The sequence below is a fragment of the Saccoglossus kowalevskii genome, chromosome 4, assembly GCF_978046115.1.
Source record: "Saccoglossus kowalevskii chromosome 4, keSacKowa6.1, whole genome shotgun sequence".
NCBI lineage: Eukaryota > Metazoa > Hemichordata > Enteropneusta > Harrimaniidae > Saccoglossus > Saccoglossus kowalevskii.
This window is the reverse complement of record NC_140644.1, coordinates 21,917,256-21,940,599: the sequence shown is the minus strand read 5'-3', so window position 1 is coordinate 21,940,599 and position 23,344 is coordinate 21,917,256. Positions and strand designations below refer to the sequence as shown.

The window sequence follows — 23,344 nt, the reverse complement described above, 5'->3', positions numbered from 1 at the left end:
TGGCCACACTGTTTCTAACCCCTGCCAGGTGGGCTTCAGCTCTATTTCCCACTCTTTATCTCCTCCACCAGCTGGCTAGTTTGCGGATTTTGTCCACCCATGTTTTGTGCCCTCCCAACATATGTTTATTTGGAGCTGTGCTTTTCAAGGGAACCACTCCCCATTCTATTTTCATGACCAGTGTTATAGCCAGAGTTGATGGAGCAATCTGTTATCTCCGTCTTATGTTAGTTAAGTCTGTCCACTTGAGGGCAGTCAAGCTTTGTGGGGTCCATGATATTTCTCATGTGGCGACCCACACAACTGGAGTGTTTGTACCTGGACGAGCATACCCTTGAGAGCTGTTTGAGGCACAAGGCCTCTCATAGATGAAGCCATTACCACAAAGCTCATTAATTGTCTGAGCTGTGCATATGTGCTTGCATGCAAAAAGTGTGGCTGCCGGGTTTCTCAACCTGAAACACTCCCAAGAATACATTCCCAGAAATACTAAATGTGAGATATGATTGTTTGAAGGATGTGTGCTAGCTGCTCTTGCATCAACCAGATATTGATAGAATGGATTCACATTGTTGGCCTGCTGTGCAGCCACAAAACTGGCACTGCCATTAATTTTGGAAAAAACCTGTGAGGCTACAATGGGCAAACATTGAACTAATATCTTGAATCAAATGTATGAGATTGAGTGATATCAGGAAATCCCCTGATGTACACAGCAGTGTAGCTCTGTTGTGGTCACCATCATGAAATGCTCTGAGGGAATATACTGATTCAGTTGGCTTGGGTCTATATTTTTCACCAACAATATTGGAGAATGACACAGAAAATTCAGACACTGCTGCTATTTGCAAATAATTCTCTCACTTCCTTGAAAATCATGCCTACCATTAGTCTTGGCAGAGCCATTGACACTGGTGATGTAGTCAACTGAAGCTTTCTGGCTAACTTGATCTTGTAGCTGACTACTGAAAGATCCCACAGGGTCATTGTGATTGTTAGGCAGTTTGTCTGTCATTATTGGGCATTCTAACCCTATGAATGAAATTTACTGTTTGTGTGTATGTGTCTTCAGTTTACCATATTTAGAACAAATATTGTATTGGTGCATCTATGCCTAACGTCATTGGTTCTGGCAATATGGTTGACTGCTGCCTCTGTTGAGGCCATCATAATGGCTAGCTACTTAGCACTGGTCTAAACTAATTCCTTATATTTGGTCCCGTTGAATCAAAATAGTTTTGCATTCCCCTGTTCAGTGAATATCCTTTCACCATAAATACAGCATTCTGGGTGATGTTAGCCATGTAAAAAAAGGGACACGTTATGATCAGCAAATTCTTGTATTGACCATTGAGTGCCGGCTTAAAGCCAGAGACTGCAGCAGCACTTGGTGAATCAGAAAAATGCAACTAATGTGGGAATTAAAATTTATTTAACTTTGTGCCCAAGGTTAGACATTCTTCCTTGCAAAAGAATGGTACATCTGGGCCAACAGTACTGGATCATATGGTACAGGGTCTCCTTTACAATCTGGTTTGTCACCAGAAATACAGTACTGATGTTCCCACTTATAATCTAATGGTGCTTTTGCGTGGTGTGGAATTTGCAACCCTGCCTAATATCTCTGCCCTCTGCTTGACGAATGAATCAACAGCAGGTGGCAGTGGTATAACAGTGGATCTACACTGAGGTTATTGTACCACCTCAGTCGCCTCATATACTTATCTATCCCAAGAATTTTTCTATTTGGGCTACATTTTTTGAGTAGACTTGACACATCAGAAAATATAGAACTAAACTAAAGGGCACTGGACCCCACACATGATCTATTTTATTGTCATATTGGATGATCCCATGTTTATACCAAGTTTGAAAGAATCCCATACACACGACCAAGACCTGGTTTCAGAATGATAGAAATATTTAATTTTTTTTTCAGCACAATGTATATACCGGTATATCACAAGATGTTTGATGCATGTGTACAGTTAGAATGTTAGCAGTCCCGGCATGTTAACGATGCAGCTGGAGATGCACGCCTGTACACACACACAGATAAATCCCAATCAGTTCCCATTTTTATTGAAAACAATGTGCCATAACAACCCACTATGTATGATGCTCATATCAAGTTTGTTGTTATCTGCCTTTACACTACTGGGAAATTAGTGTAACCATGCCAACCACAATTAGTGTACACCATGAACCTAGGTCAAACTGTAAGCCCCTAATTTGTGCTACACATGAACAGTTGTTATTTAATTATTAGACATAAATCATAGAGATCAAAGCTTTATGCTTCAATCAAGTTTAAGTTTTTAAAGCAAACATTTTGTAGGATATAAACACAACACAATGTGGTATTGCAAGAAGCAGAAATAATATATTTATGTCTCATAGGTGTACAAACTATATTATTTGCCCAATTAACACTGCAATTTCAAATATAGAAATAGAATTTTCCATAGTACTGAGCAATTTAATATATAGCATGCTTGAAAATAAACAATGCACCATCTTACTTATCATCTCACTCATTTGGAAAATATTGAGAGTTCAAATATTATAATTGTTGACAATATCCATAATGCTGACATGATCACATGCTTTACTACAAAGTGACCAACACTGACAAGGGTACAGAAAAGAAACGTTATTTCTAGATTGAGTATAAATTTATAATCACACTATAATTCTTGTTATACTGTATGGTACCTTTGTAATACAGTTTTATAATATTTTTGTTATTATTATTATAACAAAATACACCATATAGTCACGAAATAATCAGAAAACTGAAAAAGTGGTAATACAATTACTAAAAAGTCATAAATCATTGTTACGGGTACTGAAGCCATTGATACCATATACTTTCATTTCTCTGTATAGTATTTCCAAGTTTTCTACAATAATAAAAAAAATTGTTACAATATCTATCAAAATACAAAGCTTGTATGTTATGCTAATTTATCCCAGTACAGGGCCTGAGGGTTATCGGTAACAAGTCTTCCATTAGTAGTTAGTGTAGTGAGTTAGGTAGAGAATGATATATTAATACCGGTAATACCCAGTCCTAATTATAGGTAACAAATGACTCATTGGTCATTAGTGCAGTGAGTCAGGTCAGGTCCTCTGGGATTAATAAAACTCTGTCCTCATTAACAATGTCAGAACAGAGCCTCAGGGATTAATAATACCCAGTATTAGTATAAGTAACAAAAGTCTGATTGGTACATGAAGTTAGTTCAGTGAGTCAGGTCAGGTTCCTTGAGTATAATAATGCCTAGTCCTAGTCATACAATGTAGGTAACCTGTGTCCCATTAGTGCAATGATTATGGCCAGGGCCTCAGGATTAATACATGTAAAACCCAGTTCTAGTTATAGATGACAAATGTCTCATTGGTTGTTAGTGCAGTGATTCAGGTCAGGGCCTCAGGATTAATAAAATCCAGTCCAAGTTCAGTGTTCTCCCCAGACCCCATGTCAAACACCCATGTATCTAATTTGCATAATTTTCCCATTGAACATTGTGATACAATAACTGTGTTAGTATAAAATTAATTAACAATCTATCTACAATTAATTAAAGACGAGACAGTCTGATATTTTATATCATTTTACTTCATTGTCTTTTATGTATTTATCAAGTCAAATAAAGTTTGAAATAGAACAGCAAAACAAGCAGCCTGTCGGCTGAGATTGCTCCGCTGTTAGCAAGGCACATTTCAATTAAAGAACTGAGGATATCATTAGAAAATGAACAATATGTATAGTATGTATAGCAATCGGACTTGCTGTTTCAACAAAAATTCAAAAATATCACTTTTTACTAAAAATGACAAAAATATTCATCAAAATTAGATAATTGAAGATATCATCACAAAATGAACAAATCTGAGAGAGAATCACATGTAGTACCTATATATGTAATATCAAAGCAATCAGACTTGCCGTTTTTAACAAGAAGTCAAAAATATCACATTTTACCAAAAATATACCACCAAAATTAGAGAATTAATGATATATGCAAACAAACTAAGGGATCATGTTGGATTAGAGGCGCGTTTAATAGCTGTGGTATATAAAGCCCATGTTTATTTGCGGTTTAGTGACATGTTATCTCCCTGCAGTTGGTACAGACGACGTGATTCCCGGGTAAGAGTGAATTTAGTCATTCGCGATACTACATGTGTAGTTTCATACAACCGGCATATAGTATTTGTTGCATTGTACAATTTCAGTACCTTTTTCAGTTTGATACAATTCTTGTAAAGCAAATCACTGACATACCAAGTGAACTATGACTTATATCAGTTGTTGCGGGCGCTACCCTTAATTCTTTACTCAGAATGATAATAGCTGTAATTTCGTAGTCTTCACAAACTTTATTATGCTGTCTATACCATCCAGGTAAACTACAGTACAAAAGTATATATAAAACTTGAGCAACGTCGTAATGAACATGCACATTTTGAATCATCAAATACAAATCCATAAAATACAAAGAATCGAACACAATTGTAATGTCGGCACCAATAGATATTAATCATTTCTATCGCTACTAGAAAAATACATTTAAATTAAGTATTCACCTAGATTTCGGGGCAAACTGACGGAGCCCGGTCTTTAAATGGCTGCCATATTTACGTTGACAGCAACTCTACTCCAGTGCATAACAAACAAACAATTGTAATGGAGGGCGCTGTAGCGGAATTCCTAGATTTACCGTACGACGGTAACAACACTCCTCTCTGCAAATGGGTAATTTATCGTACATTTGCACTCATGCCAAACTATATAATATCTATATCAAACTTTGTCTGTAATAATGTGGATTGGTCTGTCTACTATGGAACTGGCAGGAGTAAGCTGTATTTGCATACCAAACCATCTTTCCCAGGATACACTGCTGTCACTCTGCCAAGACGGCAGAAGTTACCTGGTACATTATCTTTCTTGATAATGACTATGTCACCCAATTTCAGATTGCACTGTGGTGCGGTCCACTTTGGCCTTTGCTGTAGCGTATGCAGAAATTCTTTTCTCCATCGGTTCCAAAATTCATTGGATAAGTGCTGTACTCTTCTCCATCTACGTGTTGAGTACATATCAGCCTTCTGGAAGTTGCCTGGTGAAGGAAGAAGTATTCTGGTCTTCATCATTAACAAATGGTTTGGTGTCAGAGGTTCTGGAGAATAGGATTCACTCAGCTGGTTGAGAGTAATTGGTCTTGAATTTATGATGTTCTGCACCTTGGCCATAAATGTGCGAAAAGACTCATCTTCTCGCTGTGGACCTGCCTGATAGATGAGGGGTTCCAGAATACTTCGAACCGTTCTTATTTGTCTCTCCCAAATTCCTCTCATGTGACTACTGCTGGGAACATTGAATTTAAACTCAATCCAATCACACCTCTGACCTAGCAAGAAATCAGCCATTTTCTTCTGATCAATCTCTTTCAGGCCCTTAATCATTTCATTGTGTGTTCCAACGATGTTAGTTCCACAATCTGCTCTCAGCTGCCTAATAGGTCCACGGATGCTAACAAATCTTCTCACTGCATTGATGAAAGAATCGGTATCTAGAGAGTTGACAGTCTCCAGATGAATTGCCTTGAATGCCATGCACACGAAAACTACACCATATCTTTTCAACTGGCTCCTCCTCTCCTTGATTAAGAATGGTCAAAACAGATCTACACCTGAATATGTGAATGGTAGGGCTTCCTTTATGTGGTCACATGGAAGGTCTCCCATTTTCTGAGTTTGGGGTGCTCTTCTGAACTTCCTACACATGACACACTGATTGATCAATTTAGACACTGTATATGAGCCACTGATGATCCAATATCCATGCTGTCGGATGTAGTTGTGGGTACAGTCTCTTCCCATATGATTGATTTGTTCATGGAAGTGTCGCACTATATTCTTCGGTAAGATAACTGGATGTTTAATTTCAAAGGGCTGGCAGGATTTTTGTATTCTACCTCCAACTCTCAGCAAACCCTGGTCATCTATGAATAGACTCAGTTTATATATAGTGCTGGATTTTCTGAACTGTATATTTCGTCCCTTTAGTTGGTTTCTAGATTGTGGGTTACCCACTAGCTTCAATTCCTTCAGTATCTGTATTTCTTTCTGAAAGGCTCTACTTTGGACCTCACGTATTATGGCTTTCTCACCTTCTGCGAGATCCTGTACAGTTAAGAGTGTATTAGTTTTTAACATGACATGTGTAAGATCTAACCTTCTATTTATGGTCTTGGTGGCTCTCAACATTTTTGCCTTAAGACGTTGACAATTAGCGGCTGCTCGTTTAGATGCGTCCCATGATGAGTACTGATCAAAGCGGTTGATCAATTGACTATCTGAACAGGTGGTGAGTGAATTGGTCTTCAATACTGTGGTAGTTCTTTTCATTTCTCTCCTCATCTCTTTTTCTGTGTCACTGGTACATTCATATTACAATTCTGTTGCAGATAGGGACTTATAATTCCATAGAAAATCTGGTCCAGTTAACCAGTTAGAATCTTCGATAAGTTGCTTGGCAGTTATTCCTCTGCTAGCGTCATCACTTGGGTTTGAGACGGTGTTAACATACTTCCATGCATCTGGAGAAGTCAACTCTCGTATCTGCTGGACCCTATTGGCGACATAGGTGTGAAAACGTTTGGATTCATTATTTATGTAGGATTACTGGAGCTGCAAAACCTAAAGGATCATACACTGAGCAGATTGTAGCAAGAATACCTCTGCGAGTAAGTGGTAAGTCGCGCAATACTATTCTAAATTGGAAAAAGTCACCCTTCACGACCCATGTCACTCCTAATGCTCTTTCTACAAGTAAGAGGTCTGTTTGAAGGTTTACTTCCATCAAACTTGATGCACAAGCTTCAGGAGGTGTTGCATCCAGCACTTCTCTCTTGTTTGAGATCCACTTGTGCAGTTTCAACCCAGCTTTAGCACAAATATCAATACTATCGTTAACAAGGGCGATGGCTTTGCTTACATCTGAAACTGACTTTAAACCCACCGTCTACATAAACGTCATCTCTGATAAAGCTAGCTGCTTCTTCACCAAATTCCTTCTCTCCATCATCTGCTGCTCTCTTCAGACACCTGTATGTGGTACATAATTCGCCCTGCCATCTACATTCTGTTGATCTTCAGAAACTTCTTCAGCACAGTTGGTTAGGATATCTTCCATAAATGTGAAGTAATCTTTCTGGTATTTCTGATTTCTTTGCAATCTTCTTTTGAGTTGTAATGTTCTTTTTACAGCTAATGGTTTGTTGTTTGGAAGTCGAAGATTATTGTACTTCAGTGGAATGGGCATCTCATACTGACCATCCTCTCTCTTGATGATATTGTCACAGAGGCACCTTATGAACTTATGACCATTAACTGACAGAGATTCTTGTTTGTGTTTATGTTCAATAAAGTCCTGTTCGAACATCTGTTGAATCTGTTGTGTATTCACTATTTCCTTTGAAGTTGACTGAACTACAAATCTGTTAACTAATTTCGGCTTAGCTGCAGGCATGGCTGTAAGCTGATTCACGGCTTTTGTTTCTGTGGTCACAATGCGGTTTGACACAACATTGTTTTCTGAATTTGAACAAATTGTTCCAACTATTCCCCATCCTAGTAGAGATCTTTGGCCATATGGATGATCTTCATCATCAGCTATGATATCTCTAGGTCTTACAGGCGATGGAACATTGTTACCTTAATATTCCCACCTTAACTTGAGGCATGATTGGAGGTATCTTATCAGCAATTCTTCGTAGATGGTTCCACTTCATTGCAACCTCTGATTTGGTGTCTCTCTGCAGGAACATGGTCTCTGGTGTAGGATGTTGGCACTGGTATTACAGCCTTTCTGTCGTAACTAAGGATCTCTAAATCCCTTATCCTCTTAGTTGAAACAACTGCACCATTCATTTGCATTGTTGACAGTATCAGTTCAGTATCATGCCCTATGATTCTAAGTTGTTTCTGAAATTCTTTTAAGATGAAACAGGTATTGCTCTGTGGATCTAAAACACAATATTGTAAAATTTCTCTGTTGGGATTAACTTTGCTTCGTACCCATACAGGTACAATCAGTTGTCAGTTGGCTGTCCCTCTCTGTTACATACAGAAATGCAATGACTTACACTTGTAGTACGGTTCTCATCATAGTGGAGAGCTGTCAAATGTTTTTTTGAACATTTTTTACAATAAACTCTGGATGTACATGCTCTTCCGTTGTGTTCTTTAGTCATCCCACAAGCATAGCACAGACCTTCTGTCTTGAAGAATTGCTTCTGTTCTCTTCTGTGAAGATTCATCAGTTTGTCACAGTCATCGATATGATGCTGTTCATTGCAAAATGGGCACTTGAGATCTTCATTACCACTGATTACATTTGTGGTAAGCGTTCCAGCTTTCACTTGGTTCCCTCCCCTGCTGGTGTTTTTTCTTTCTCTATTGAAAACAGAAGATTCCTTCCAGTCTTCCACTTCAGGTTCAAAAGCAGGTATGTTTGCTTCTTTTGCCTTTTCTTTCACAAATAATGCAAACCGCTCAAAGGTTGGAAATCATCCACTGCTAAGACAGGCAACAACTTCATTTAACATATCAGAAAATCTTCGAAGTCCACGTGGTTTGATCTTTGGTGATGATGCAAGCTTATCTATGAATGCCTTGGTAATCACTGTATTGTTATCATACCTGTCCTTCAACTCTGCTGTGGCTTGTACAAATGCCACTTCAGTTTGGAGCAAGAGGTAGCTATTAACCATTGCTTTGGGCTCACCAGATAGATGTTGGCTCAACAAATTTAATCTTTCAACCACTGAAGGGGCCTTTGACTCAATCAGAGACCTGAAAGAGGACTCCCATGGTGGAAACTGTAGTGGGTTTTCACTGAAAATTTCTAATGTGACTCGAAGCCTAAATGAGTCCACCAACTGTTTCATAGCATCAGTGACTTCATTCGCAAGTGGGTTTGGAACACTGCTCACCTTGGCCCTGGCATCCTTGTCTTCTACTTTCTTGTTTACCTTTGCTTCCATTTTTGATGACAAAATTAATGCACAGTTCTGAGTGTGTACTGAAGGAACATGGCTGTAATCAACACTGCTGGCTGTACAAATAGTAGTTTGCACAGCCCTTTGTGCTTCTGTATTATTTGATTGTAAGTGTTGTTCATCAATCTCTGGTTGAGAATTTAAAAATCTGTACATACACGTATCTTCATCCTTATTGACTGGCAGTATGCCACTCAAATTCTGACTTCCTTCATCAGATCTGTCTACTTCAAATATCACTTCTTGCTGTGCCTGATTTTCAGCAAGTTTCTTATGTAACTTCAATTCTTCAATCCTCCTTCTGTGTTCTAGCTCCTCTCTTTCTAGCTGTTTTTCCTTTTGTGCAAACGCTAGCTGTACTCTCAATGCAGCTTCCTGTTTCTTAAGTTCCAGTTTCATTGTACGGTTGCTATGGCTACTAATTTTAGTTTTCTGTGAACTTGATTTGACAGATTCAGGTTTTAGCATTTCTATATGAAGACGATGTTGAATTTCCTCAAATGTATGCCATTCCAAAAGGTCTTGTTGTTTTTGTTTTGTGAATGCAGCAATTTCTTCCTGCTTTTCCAACAATTCAGCAAGTTCATCATAAAGTTCACTTACAGCTGTATGTCTTGCCATGCTATCTGTACAACCAACAGCTTTTGTTTAAGTGCTCGGGTATCTTCAAATCCCTTTTGCATAATGGCATTTCCTTTGGCTTTACCAAATTCAGATTTCTTTGCTTTCAAATCTCTTCTAAGAATGTTGAATCTGAGCTCCCCACCTTTCTGTGTTAAAGTCCACGTTCGCGTCCCATTGACACATGCTGCTTGATCTCTGTCGTCATCAACTGGAGATTGACCTTCAAGCTGAACTTCTGTGTCCTCGGACATTTCTAGTTTACCGTTGCGGGCGCTACCCTTAATTCTTTACTCAGAATGATAATAGCTGTAATTTCGTAGCCTTCACAAACTTTATTATGCTGTCTATACCATCCAGGTAAACTACAGTACAAAAGTATATATGAAACTTGAGCAATGTCGTAATGACCATGCACATTTTGAATCATCAAATACAAATCCATAAAATACAAAGAATCGAACACAATTGTAATGTCGGCACCAATAGATATTAATCATTTCTACCCCAGTGCATAACAAACAAACAATTGTAATGGAGGACGCTGTAGCGGAATTCCTAGATTTACCGTACGATGGTAGCAACATCAGTAATATAACCTGCAACTGTTCATTTAAACCTCCGAATACATTGATTACCGCAGTACTAACAATCGCTAGATTTAGTAAAGATTTTTGTTTATCATATAAAGACTACAGTATTAAGAGAAAGAAACTACCATTTGTGTACTTTTGAATAATTAATAATTTACAGTATGGCCTATGCATAAAGTCTGGAAAAAGGTGAATGAAATTTTGAAATCCTCAGTCACTACATTGCCTACATATGACGATCCATCACCTGTTGCTTCTAACTTCAATAACTATTTCGCTAATATTGGTGTCACTATACAACAAAACCTTCCACCTGCATCTCCCCTACTGGACCATATACGTAAGCCTGAGAACTCATTTCAACTCGCAATTATTACTGAAACAGAAGTCCTGCATGCACTGTCTTCGTTGCCTTCTCATAAGTCATCCACCACTGGTGATATTAATACTACAGCAATCAAATTATCCATATCAACCATTGTACCATCTCTCACTCATATCTTCAACATGTGTATAAGACAGGGCATTATGCCATCAATGTGGAAGAAGGCTACTATTGCACCAATATTCAAACAAGGCAAGAAGGATAAGCTGGATTTCCAGAACTATCGTCCAATCTCACTTTTACCAACCTTATCAAAGGTACTTGAAAAACTAGTCTGCAAACAATTACTTCAATTCCTGGAAGCAAATAAGATTCTCCATCCCACCTTCTCTGGATTCAGACCAAAGCACTCTACAACTATACTTCTACAATGCCTTACAGATGACATTCTCGAAAACATGTACAATAAGAAACTGTCATGTCTTCTAATGTTAGACCTATCAAAAGCATTTGATTCCGTCAACCATGATATTCGTCTCCACAAACTCAAGCATTACAATTTCCATCCCACAACCCTACATTGGTTCCGTAGCTATCTTTCTGACCGCACTCAGTGTGTTAAACTTGGTAGCCATTACTCTGAGCGCATTGGTGTCAAGACTGGTGTCCCACAAGGTAGTGTATGTGGACCTGTTTTATTTTCCATCTACATCAATGATCTGCCAACTTGGCTTCAATCTCCTTCACCAATATATGGCTACGCTGATGATCTCAATCTCCTCAAATCGTCTACCTACACCAACCTTGACTGCATTCACAATGAAATTGAACAAGAAAGTAACCGCTTCTACTGTGGTTTTCTGCTAACTCACTTCAACCCAACTTACCAAAATATCAGTATATGCTGTTTGGCACTCGTCAACAACTACAGAAAGTACCTGCTCACATCAAAACTCATTATAAAAGATCAAACAATTCACTCAACTATATCTGCAACTTGTCTTGGGCTGAGAATGGATTCCGAATTAAAATGGTGTAACCATATAGCCTACCTTCGTAGAACATGTGGATTCCGCCTATCACGCCTCGCAAGATCTCGTCGCTGCATTCCTGAGAAAGCCTGCAAGGACATTATCTCTGCCACAGTATTCTCACTACTTGATTACTGTGACACTGTGTGTTCTAACTGCAGCATTACACTAAAAAGTAGTCTAGAACGCATCATCAACCTCGCTGTACGCATCCAATGTGGCTTAAAAAGACATGAACCTGTCTCCTTTGCAAGATCAGCTCTTGGTTGGCCAACCATTCAAGACAGACAAACTAATCACTTTAATAAACTCGTTTACAAATGCAAGCAATATTTAGTCCCACCATACTTATCTGACCTTCTCATTTCAAACTCTGCCATCCATTCCTACAACACCAGAAATCGATTTCATATTTCAAAATCTCGCACTCGCTCTTCTAAATATCGCGCAGCTACAGCTGCTAATAATATTGTATAATTTTATCTCACTACTTTGTTGCCAATTCATATTTTAACCCATTTATGCATTTTATTGTTTTGTTTGAACTGCTATATTATTGTCAATTGTTTATTGTAATGTTATCATATTATTTCGTAGTCATTTTATTTTATACCCTATTTATGCTTTTCTTTATTGTGTTCTCGTCATTTTTGCAGTGGTTTGTTTAATTCTATGTTAATTTTTATATCTATATGCTGTGCATGAAAAACCATTTATTGATGTACTGTTCTAAATGAATAAATTACCAATTACATATTACAATCTCTGTAAAGCCAGGGAAACTGGTGGGAAGGGGTGTCCGTCTTAATAACTGTGCGTTCCCACACAGTAAAATAATATTTACCACCACACTTCAATTCCATCTGATTTGGAAGAACGTCGCAGTATCCTATAACTGTCTCAATAAACACTGTATTTCTACCAGTATACATTTATTATTCTCTGACTCAGCATTCTTTTCACACATCCGAGTCGACAACTGTCAGTGTAAAAGAAATATTATCTGCTAATAGTCCGTCATTCGCTCCGAACTTAAACTCTAGTATTTCTCCTGTATTTTATTATAAATAAAAATGTACAATACAATGGAAATTTATTACTAGTAAACAACAATCCACGTTGAAATATCAAATTGGCATGTGACCTATTCTTGGCCTTTTCCCCAATAATGACAAGCAGCTAATTCGAAGTTTATTTATCGTTTCAGAAGAAGTGCATCTCAGACAAAAGGCGTGTTTTAGTTCGTGAATGAGAACCATTACAATTACGCAAATACTATGCTATCTAAAATTAGAAGTCTCGAAGCGTCCTGCAGAGACCTGGACCCTGGCTTTGAACAGAGACAGAAATGGGTGCACCAGGTAGTGGATCATACTGAACAGTTTATCACAGGATTGAAGGATGACCATTCACAGGCATATCGTACAAATGACAAAGAAGGAAAGGGTATCTTTGAGAGTCCGATCAATGACAATCCCACTCGCATGGGTAAGTGTTTCACATGCTATCGTTCCCACGCTTACATACACACCAACTATTCACTGGAAATGTATATATATATGGGAAGGTCCTCTGTTGAGCCACTATTTTGGTATTTGCTACTATTTTGTTACCCGCGAAAATGTTAACCAATGTTCTCTTGCTTTTTGTTATTATTTTTCCAAACAAATCAATAAATCTCATAATTCTGGACAGTTTGGGAATAATTTGGAGTAATTTGTTATGTTTATTTAAATTATTTTTTTTGCTTGGACATCTTTTCCGGCCAAATTGGCATCTTTTAGACGCAGTCACAGTGACGCTAACTTAGGGTGTATTAAAATCAGCTGTCCTAGCAGCCATAGTTAAACACGGATATAGTATAGCCGTCGCCGATTGAAATGGTATTAGTGCACCGAAACTGTTCGGCGAAGATGCTAGGTAAGTATTTGACGATTCAATACTGATATTGAAAATGTGTATTTACTAGCTAGCTATCGCACTATGACTTGTTGAGAGTGCCTGCTCAGACTGCTGCGGCGTCTCAAGTCATCCATTTGATTCTATCACATCATAATGTTGTGTTCATCAATTTTGAATGTGCATCGATTTCTTAAAACAGTAATTTATAGACATGTATATAGTTCATCTGATTCAGAAAGTGGTAGTTTAAACTTCATGTACATGTGTAACTTGAATTTAAATAATCTATATGCGGACGTTGGGCAGGCGGACAACAACAACAGAACCACCAAACGATAATTTAAAAAAAATATATAAATAAAAGATCACATCTACCGGTATTCTATTTGCCGTTTTGTGTTTCCTCCCATTTGAGATGCATTTCTGTAAAATATTCCGTATATCAAATTACAATTACAAAAGCGTTATGCTTCAAATTAGTAAACTAAAAATTATTTGCCCACTGCTTTCCAGAATTCGCTGGTATTGTCAAGTGGTAGCATCCATTCTGGAAAATCCATATTGTAGCAGCTATTTATTTTCTTGAAATTAAAATGTTTACAGTAGTTAATGAGGTCTTGATGTTAGTAATTTGTATCCATAACCTGAATGTTATTCTTACGAAGTCGTGTGTTATCATGCGACTTCGTGGACATTTCCGTATCAACCCCAGTTGCTTATAAGATTAAAACGTGAACTTGAGACACATGTTAGATCAAAAGAAATTTAAATACCTGGATAGCCAGTCTGTTTATTAGTAGTAGTAGTAGTAGTAGCCAATGAATCATTTTAATTCACAAAACATTCTAAATTTTAGACCTTAGTTTTGAAATGCCTGTGTAGAAAACAATTTTGTCATTATTGATTTATTATTTTCATCCTATTTTGATAACTCGCAATCTCACAACAAAAAAATGTTTCCCCCCAACTGACAGTGACATTGGCACTAAAACTGATTGTACTTGTTGTACACAAAATAATGATAACCAGTTACCTGCATGGATAACAATATATTTCCTGACTGGCTATTTTTGTATTTTTAGCTTCGCTGTCGACTTCGTCGAGCAAAGCTTATCATATGAGTGATTGTCCGTCGGCATCCGTCGTCAGTGTCAATGTTTTACTTTTTCGACTTCTTCTTGAAAACTGTAAGCCTGAATGCTTTGATACTTGGTGTATATGTACCCTGTTAGACCTCTCTCAGATTTGTTCATTTCATGATCATATCTTCAATTTTCTAATTCTGGTGAATATTTTTGTCATTTTTGGTAAAAAGTGATATTTTCGACTTCTTGTTAAAAAACTGCAAGTCTGATTGCATTGATATTACATATATAGGTACTACATGTTGACCTCTCAGATGTGTTCATTTCGTGGTGATATCTTCAATTCTCTAATTTTAGTGAATATTTTTGTAATTATTGGTAAAAAGTGATATTTTCAACTTCTTGTTAAAAACCACAAGTCTGATTGCTTTTATATTACATATATAGGTACTACATGTGGACCTCTCAGATTTGTTCATTTCGTGATGATATCTTCAATTATCTAATTTTGATGATTATTTTTGTCATTTTTGGTGAAAAGTGATATGTTTGAATTCTTGTTGAAAACAGCAAGTCTATTGTTCATTTTCTAATGATATCTTCTGTTCTTTAATTGAAATGTGCATTGCTAACAGCGTAGCTATCTCAGCCGATTGGTTTGATGTTCTATTTCAAACTTTATTTTACTTGATAAATACATAAAATACATTAATCGCAGAGGACCTGACCTAACTCACTGCACTTCCTACCAATGGGACTTTTGTTTCCTATAACTGGGTTTTACATGTATTAATCCTGAGGCCCTGACCTGAATAATTGCACTGATTACCAATGGGACACATGTTACCTCCAACTAGGACTGGGTAATATTAGTTCCAGAGGGACCTGACTTGACTCAATGCACTAACTACATTTTGTACCAATGGGTCATTTGTTATCTATAACAAGGACTAGGTATTATTAATCACAGAGGACCTGATCTAACTCACTGCATTACCTACCAATGGGACTTTTGTTACCTATAACTAGGACTGGGCATTATTATACCCAGGGAACCTGACCTGACTTTTGTTATATATAACTATTACTGGGTATTATTAATCCCTGAGGCTCTATTCTGACATTTGTTAATCATTTGAGAACCAGACCTGACTCACTGCACTAATGACCAATGAGTCATTTGTTACCTATAATTAATATTAATTCTCTGTCCCAACTCACTACACTAACTACTAGTGGAGGACTTGTTACCGATAACCTTCAGGCCCTGTACTGAGATAAACCAGCAGAACATACAAGCTTTGTTTTTTTTATAGATATTTTAACAATTTTTTTTTTATTATTGTAGGAAATTTTGAAATCGACATTTGGTAGATTACTTACCACGTAACAAGTCTACAGAAGATAAACACAAAAAGACATTGGTAAAGGAACAATCGCACAATTTAACTCGTTTATATTTATGTACTTGTTAATTTCAATATATCATTATTTGTTGCACATTTTAGTCTCGCTTTATTCAATCGCATTTACACTTTACATTTTTGTATATACATTTGTTTATTAGTCATTTTCACAATTGTAATATATATCATTTTACTCGTTAATTATTATTCGATTTAATATTAGTTTAATTTCCCCTCACCTACGTGTGAGTTTTTAAACTGTAAATAATTGTTACTTTTAATACTTGAGTAATAAAAAAGAGAAATGTATGTATGTATGTCACTCTTTTTGTTCCACAGTTATCTTAAGAACCACTAATGAAATTTTGATGAGACTTAGTACATAGATGCTCTGGGCCAATGCGCAGATTTCATTAGATTTTGGTGAAAATTCATGCATATTAATTAACTAATTTGAATGATAATTAGCTAATTTTTAGCTGTTTCATGACTGTTCCACTGATATCTAAAGAACCAGTCATTGGATTTTGATGAAACTTGGTACATAGATGCTCTGAACTAATGTGCAGATTTGATTAGTTTTAGGTAAAAATCTGTCCATATTAATTAACTAATTTGTATAATAATAAGTCTAGTCTAGGACTATGCAGAGATCCATTGTTTTGGAGTAAATATTTATGCATATTAATCACCTTATGAATCATCACATTTCAATGAAACTTGGTACATAAATTCTCTAGCATATGCAGAGTCTAGATCAGTTTTGGGGTGAATATCTGTGCATTAATCACCTAATTTGCATAATTAGTTAACTTTCAGCTTTTACACTGATATATCAAGTATGAACCATCACATTTCAATGAAACTTTGGACATAGATCTTGTAGGACTATGCAGAGACCTGATTTAGTTTTGGGGTAAATAATTATCTAATTTACATAATTAATCAATTTTCAACTTTACTGATATTACAAATACTAATCATCACATCTCAATAACATTTGGTACGTAAATGCTCTAAGACAATATACATACCTGATTAATTTGGTGTTAAAATCTGTACATATTAATTGACTAATTTGCATAATTAAATCAATTTTAAGCTTTTACACTGATATCTACAGTACTAATTATTTATTCAATTTCAATGAAACTTGGTACATAGATGCTCTAGGTCAATGTGCAAACCTGATTAGTTTTGGGTTCAAATCTGTTATTTGCATAATTATTTATAATAATTTATAATTTGTTGGTTCTAATCACATTTCAATGAAACTTGGTACATAGATGGTCTGTTACATTGTCTCTTGTCTCCAATACTTTCATCACACGGGAGTTCTTTCTAAGCTTTCTTTGATTAGTTTTTGTATTGCCACTATTTCAGTTTATTTTGTGACTCTATGGTGTATTTTGTTATAATGATAATAATAAAAATATTGTAAAACTGTATTACAAAGGTACTATATAGTAACAAGAATTATAGTGTGATTATAACTACCGGTATAATGTGATTTATACTTATCTAGAAATACTGTTTCTCTTCTGTAACCTTGTCAGTGTTGGTCACTCTGTAGTAAAGCATGTGATCATTATGAATATTGTCAACAATTATAATATTTGAACAATATTTTCCAGGCATGCTATATTCTAATTTGCTATAGTATTTCTGGTGACAAACCAGATTATAAAGGAGACCCTTTACCATATGATCCAGTATTGCTGGCGGGCCCAGATGTACCAGTCTTTTACAAGAAAGAATGTCTAACCCTGGGCACATTATTAAAGAAATTTTCATTTCCACATAAGATGCATTATTCTGATTTACCAAGTGCTGCTGCAGTTTCTGGCTTTAAGCCAGCACTCGATGGACAATTCAAGAATTTGCTGATCGTAAAGTGTCCCTTTTTTCACCCAGAATGTTGTATTTATGGAGAAATGATATTCACTGAACAGGGGAATGCAAAACTTAGATATTGTGATTCAATGGGACCAAATATAGGCAATTAATTTGGACCAGTGCTGCCTAGGTAGCTTGCCATTTTGAGGGTCTCAACAGAGGCAGCAGTCAACAATAATGCCAGAACCAATGATACTAGGCATAGATGTCCCAATATAATATGTGTTCTAAATATGGTAAACTGAAGCCAGCTACACACGAACAGTCATCTCATTCACAGGGTCAGAATGCCCAACAATGACAGTCTGGTCTAGGGGATTGCAGGAACAATCAGTGGTGCCTGACTTTTCTGTGTTATTCTCCCATATTTGTGGTGAACAATAAAGACAAATAGATGCCCCCAATTATAGACCCAAGCCAACTGAATCAGTATATTCCCTCAGAGCATTTCATGGTGGTGACCCCAGCAGAGGTACACTGCTGTGTACATCAGGGGCCGAGATCAGATTTCCTGATATCACTCAATCTCATACATTTTCTTCAAGTAACAAGATATTAGTTCAATGTTTGCCCATTGTAGTTTCACAGCTTTTTCCAAAATTACTGGCAGTGCCTGTCTTGTAGCTGCACAGCAAGTCGACAAAGTGAATCCCTTCTACCAATGTCCAGTTGATAGAAGATCAGTTCTTTTAGCACACATCCCTCAAACAATCATGTTCCACATTCAGTATTCTTAGGAATGTTTCAGGTTGAGAGACCTGGCAGCCACACTTTTTGCATGCTTGCACATCTGCACAGCTCCGACAATTAATGAGCTTTGTGGAAATGACTTCATCTATGAGAGGCCTTGTGCCCCCCCGGGCAATACACAGAACGTGTCCCTGAAATGGGTCTCGCTTTTGGGATTTTAGGTATAAATGTCGTTCTTATTTCTGGCTGAGAAGCGGACGTGTCTGATGGCAGCTTCGTAAATATTACGAAACATCGGTACTGTGGAGAAGAAGATTCATTTAAATCATAACTAAAGCAGTGCGAAGTACTATTATATTGAATACGGTGAACCAATAAATGGGAAGGAAGCGTGGTCGGCAAAATAGGACACCAGTGTCTACAAGCAGTGAGTGTAGTCCAAACGAGAAACGTGGCAAGATGGCGGATACCAGTGTGGACAAAGACAACACAAAGGCAAGTTCGATGACACTAGAGTCGCTTTTCACGAAGCTTTCGGAAAAAAATCGATGTGATATATCTAAAAGTATTACAAACATTGATGAAATAGTCACGGGTCAAGGCGACAGAATAGAAAAATTAGAGACGAATGCAGTTAATCTTAGAGAAGAGAATGATGCGTTGAAAATTGAAATAAATTATTATATAAATATTCCAGAAAGTATTGTTTGGAATTCCACGGTGTTTTTTTAGAAGATAGCAGTAATCTTTACATTATGAAAAAGATAATAAGTATTTGTGAATCAATTGGAGTAGAAATTTTAGAACGTGATATTGACACCTGTCATCCGATTTCACGCAAAAACCAACGGATTCCAGTTGTTATTGTGAAATTTAAATCGTGTTACCTAGCCAGCTGTGTGTATGCAAAGAGAACACACCTGAGACGAAAATCATCAGAAGATTTGGGGATTAGTTGTCAATCAAAGTTAATCTATATTAATGGAAGTTTAACTAAGTATAACGCCAGTATCTTTCGCAATACCAGATGATTTTTTAAAACAAGAAAATGGTACACCGCTTGGACAAATCTCGGAACAACTTATGTAAAGAAGACAGCCGTGTCCAAACATTCTCAATGTTGAACACTGCAAAATAATAGTTTTCTCCAGTTTAGCTACTGAAGTTAAATGTTCTGTCTTTATACATATTTGTTGGTTGTGAAAACTATGGCGCTGATTTGTTGTATTTTATTAGTGTACGTGTTTATTTTTGTCCATTTATTAACATCGACAATTGTTCAGAGTGTCCATTGTTTTCGTTCGTTGAGTGGAAACCCCGGAAAACACTAAACCTGTCGAAAAACACTAAACCTGTCGAAAAACACTAAACCTGACAATAAAAACACTAAACCCGAGGTAAAGGGTGTATTATGGGTGTACCATAATCGTCCAGTGAATATTTGATTAAAAGAAAGCGAAAACATTAAACAGAACCCACGACGGGTTTAGTGTTTTTTCAACAGGTTTAGTCTTTTTCAACAGGTTTAGTCTTTTTCAATAGGTTTAGTGTTTTTCAACTGGTTTAGTGTTTTCCGGGGTTTCCACTCAACGGTTTTCGTTATGTCATTACATTTAAATACATAATTAGGATCCAAAGAAAATGACGTGCTATTGTCATAATACTTGTAGTTGAGATTTTTCAGTATTACAATATGGTATGTCATCAGGTAATTCCCAAACTGGAAATATATTATGGCTAGTTATAAAATATGTAGCATGAATGTACGATGTCTCATGGATACTAAAACACGAAAAGATGTATTTAATTGGTTATGTGATAAGAACTGTGATATTTATTGTTTGCAAGAAACCCATAGCTCAGAGGGAGTAGTAACCAGATGGCAATGTGAGTGGTCGGGGATGTCTTTCTTTACTGCATACTCCAGTAACAGTGTGACAGTGGCAGTTTTATTCAGGCTAAATTTTGAATATACTGTGAATAAAACAATAACAGATCCACGTGGTCGTTACATCATTATTGACTTGACCATTCAAGAAAATCGTATATGCCTAGTAAATCTGTATGCACCGAATGATGACACACCCGACTTTTTTGACAATGTGACCTCGTACTTAGATGACTTTGCTATACCAACATGTATATTTTGGAGTGATTGGAATGTGGTACACAAAAAGACTCGATGGGTTATTCAATGAATAACAACTCATTAGCAAAAGAAAAGTTGATAAAATAGCAGACGAATATTTTTTGGGGATATTTGGAGAGGACTGCACCCAAATGATAGAGCATTTGCATGGAGAAAAAAGAATCCGCCTAAACAAAGTAGACTAGATTATTTTCTTACCACATCCGACATTGCATCTAATAGTACAAATGCAGATATAAAACCAGGCTACAAGACTGATCATAGTTTAATTTCGGTTACTATTAACCAGAATGGGGAAAAACGAGGAAAGGGTTTTCCGGAAATTTAATGTAGACCTTCTTAGGGATAAAGAATACATTAATATTGTCAAAAAAAAAAAAAACAATAGAGGAAACGGAAAATGATTATAAGGTGGATAACAGTCCAATTGATGAAAGTTCCAGATACGGAGAAGTTTCCTATTTCCAGCCAGTTATTTGTCGAGGTTATATAATAAATATCAGGGGCAAAACTATAATGTATTCCAGTCATAGGTAACGAGAAAATAATAAAAAACAATATTTATTGGAACAGGAAATTGACCATAAAATACAACAAATTAATAAAAACATTCAAAAGGAACAACTGATAGAACTGGAAAATAAACAGTCCGAACTGAAACAAATGCGCTCTCAAGTGTTGAAGGGCGCTATGATAAGGTCAAAGGTAAATGACTCTCTTTATGGGGAGAAACCGTCTAAATATTTTTGTGCACTGGAAAAAAGACAGTATGTAAATAAAACGATTGGAAAACTGGTTAAAGAAGATGGTTCAGAAATTTTAGATCAAGGAAATACTTTGAAAGAAATGAAACAATTTTACAAAAACTTATATAAATCTGCCAAACAAACGGTCGGGGATATTTCTGATCGAATTTTTTTCATTTCTAAAAACAAATATACCAAACTTATCAACGGAGGAAAGACATTTGTTTGAGGGAAAGCTTACAATACAAGAATGTGCCAATGCTTTAACAATATGGTCAATGGAAAAACACCTGGTTCAGACGGTTTCCCCGGTGAATTTTACAAATTCTTTTGGAGAGATATTTCACCTTACCTTTTAATGAGTCTAAATGAATCTTATGAAAAGGGAGAATTAAGTACAGCACAGAAACGGGCCATTATAACTTGTCTGCCTAAACCAAACACGAACAGATTCTTTTTGAAAAACTGGCATCGGATAACTTTACTGAACACTGATTATAAGATTGGCTCAGCGTGTTTGGCAAATAGAATGAAATTAATATTACCATCAATTATTAATGAGAACCAAAAGGGATTTATGAAAGGCAGAAGCATCAGTGATAATACCAGACTAATTTATGATGTGCTGTTTCTTGCAAACCAACAGAACATACCCGGCATGTTACTTCTCTTAGACTTCGAAAAGGCTTTTGATAGTCTAGAATGGGATTTCATTCAAAAAGCAATGATCAGTTTTAATTTCGGGCCAACTTTCCGTAAATTGGTATCCACTATGTTACCAGCCAGGGGGGGGGGGGATTGGCACGAGAGGGCGCCATCTGATCTGAATGGAACGTTTCGACGTTAGTCGTCCGTAGCCCATCGTCAAGCAACAACGTCCCGTTTACGAACAGATAAAATAATTTTTCAGCCGTTCCTTTACAGAATAATCCTCAACAAAACTTAGAAACATTTCATAGACAAATAAGGCTCCAAAATTATGTCTATTTCAAAACAATTCAACCAACAACCAGTTTGACGCCACAATTTCTTGCTGGAGCCCGAGTTCTACGCGTGATTTTATTGCGTTCAAATCTGTTCCATTTCAAACTGCGCATGCACACACACTGTGGTTCCATGAAATGCATACTAATTAGGTAACTTGTCACTGATAAAAGTCACCGAAAACATTTTGAGCAATTTTGAGCTATAGTACTAGAGTGAAATATAAACGTGCCTCTGCATTCTCCATGAATTTCATAACTTGCTCTGATCATGGTAAAGAGAAAACCTGTGTTTACTTTCAATAGTTAGCTGGAGTCTGATCGAAAATGTGTCTCAAAAATTACCTTTACATCATTTTTCCGATAATTTTTTCAGCTCGTAACGATAGAATCAATCAATTTAGAACTAACATGTATGCTATTGGAAAGCATTTTGGCACAATTTTACTGAAAAGACGAGTTTTTCATTGCTCATGAATATTAATTTATGCAAATGAGACGAGTATTTCAACCAATCGTGTCATGCAACTTCCCCCCCCCCCTGTTACCAGCTGTGTAATTAATAATGGAAATTTGACTGATTTTTTTCAAGTTCACAGGGAAGTCAGACAAGGTGACCCATTGTCACAATACATGTACCCATTTATTCTTGCCATTGAAACTTTAGTAATCTACCTTAGAAATAACGAAAAAGTAAAAGAGATTACCCTGTTAAAAAATTAATATTTGCTTGGGTATTATGCAGATGATGCCTTTTTATTTTTAGATGGAATTGAATGGTCCTTGAGGGAAGTGCTCAATACCTTAGATAAGTTTTATATTTGTTCAGGACTTCGCCCTAAT

At 36.6% G+C, this 23,344-nt stretch overlaps 1 protein-coding gene and 1 long non-coding RNA gene across 2 annotated transcripts; one reads left to right on the top strand and one right to left on the bottom strand.

The window, feature by feature from the left end:
- Positions 1–4,848: 4,848 nt before the first annotated feature.
- LOC146747192 (uncharacterized) lies at positions 4,849–5,625 on the bottom strand. Its single transcript, XM_085498317.1, has one exon. It carries the CDS (start codon positions 5,623–5,625, stop codon positions 4,849–4,851), a length of 777 nt encoding a protein of 258 aa, XP_085354443.1.
- Positions 5,626–13,334: 7,709 nt separating this feature from the next.
- On the top strand, positions 13,335–16,346 carry LOC102800778 (uncharacterized). Its single transcript, XR_438447.3, has 2 exons — positions 13,335–13,564; positions 15,980–16,346. It is a non-coding gene; the product is annotated as an uncharacterized LOC102800778 (long non-coding RNA).
- Positions 16,347–23,344: the final 6,998 nt, after the last annotated feature.

Coding starts and splice junctions, on each gene's coding strand:
- LOC146747192 (XM_085498317.1), bottom strand. CDS start 5,625: ATGGCATTCAAGGCAATTCATCTGGAGACTGTCAACTCTCTAGATACC.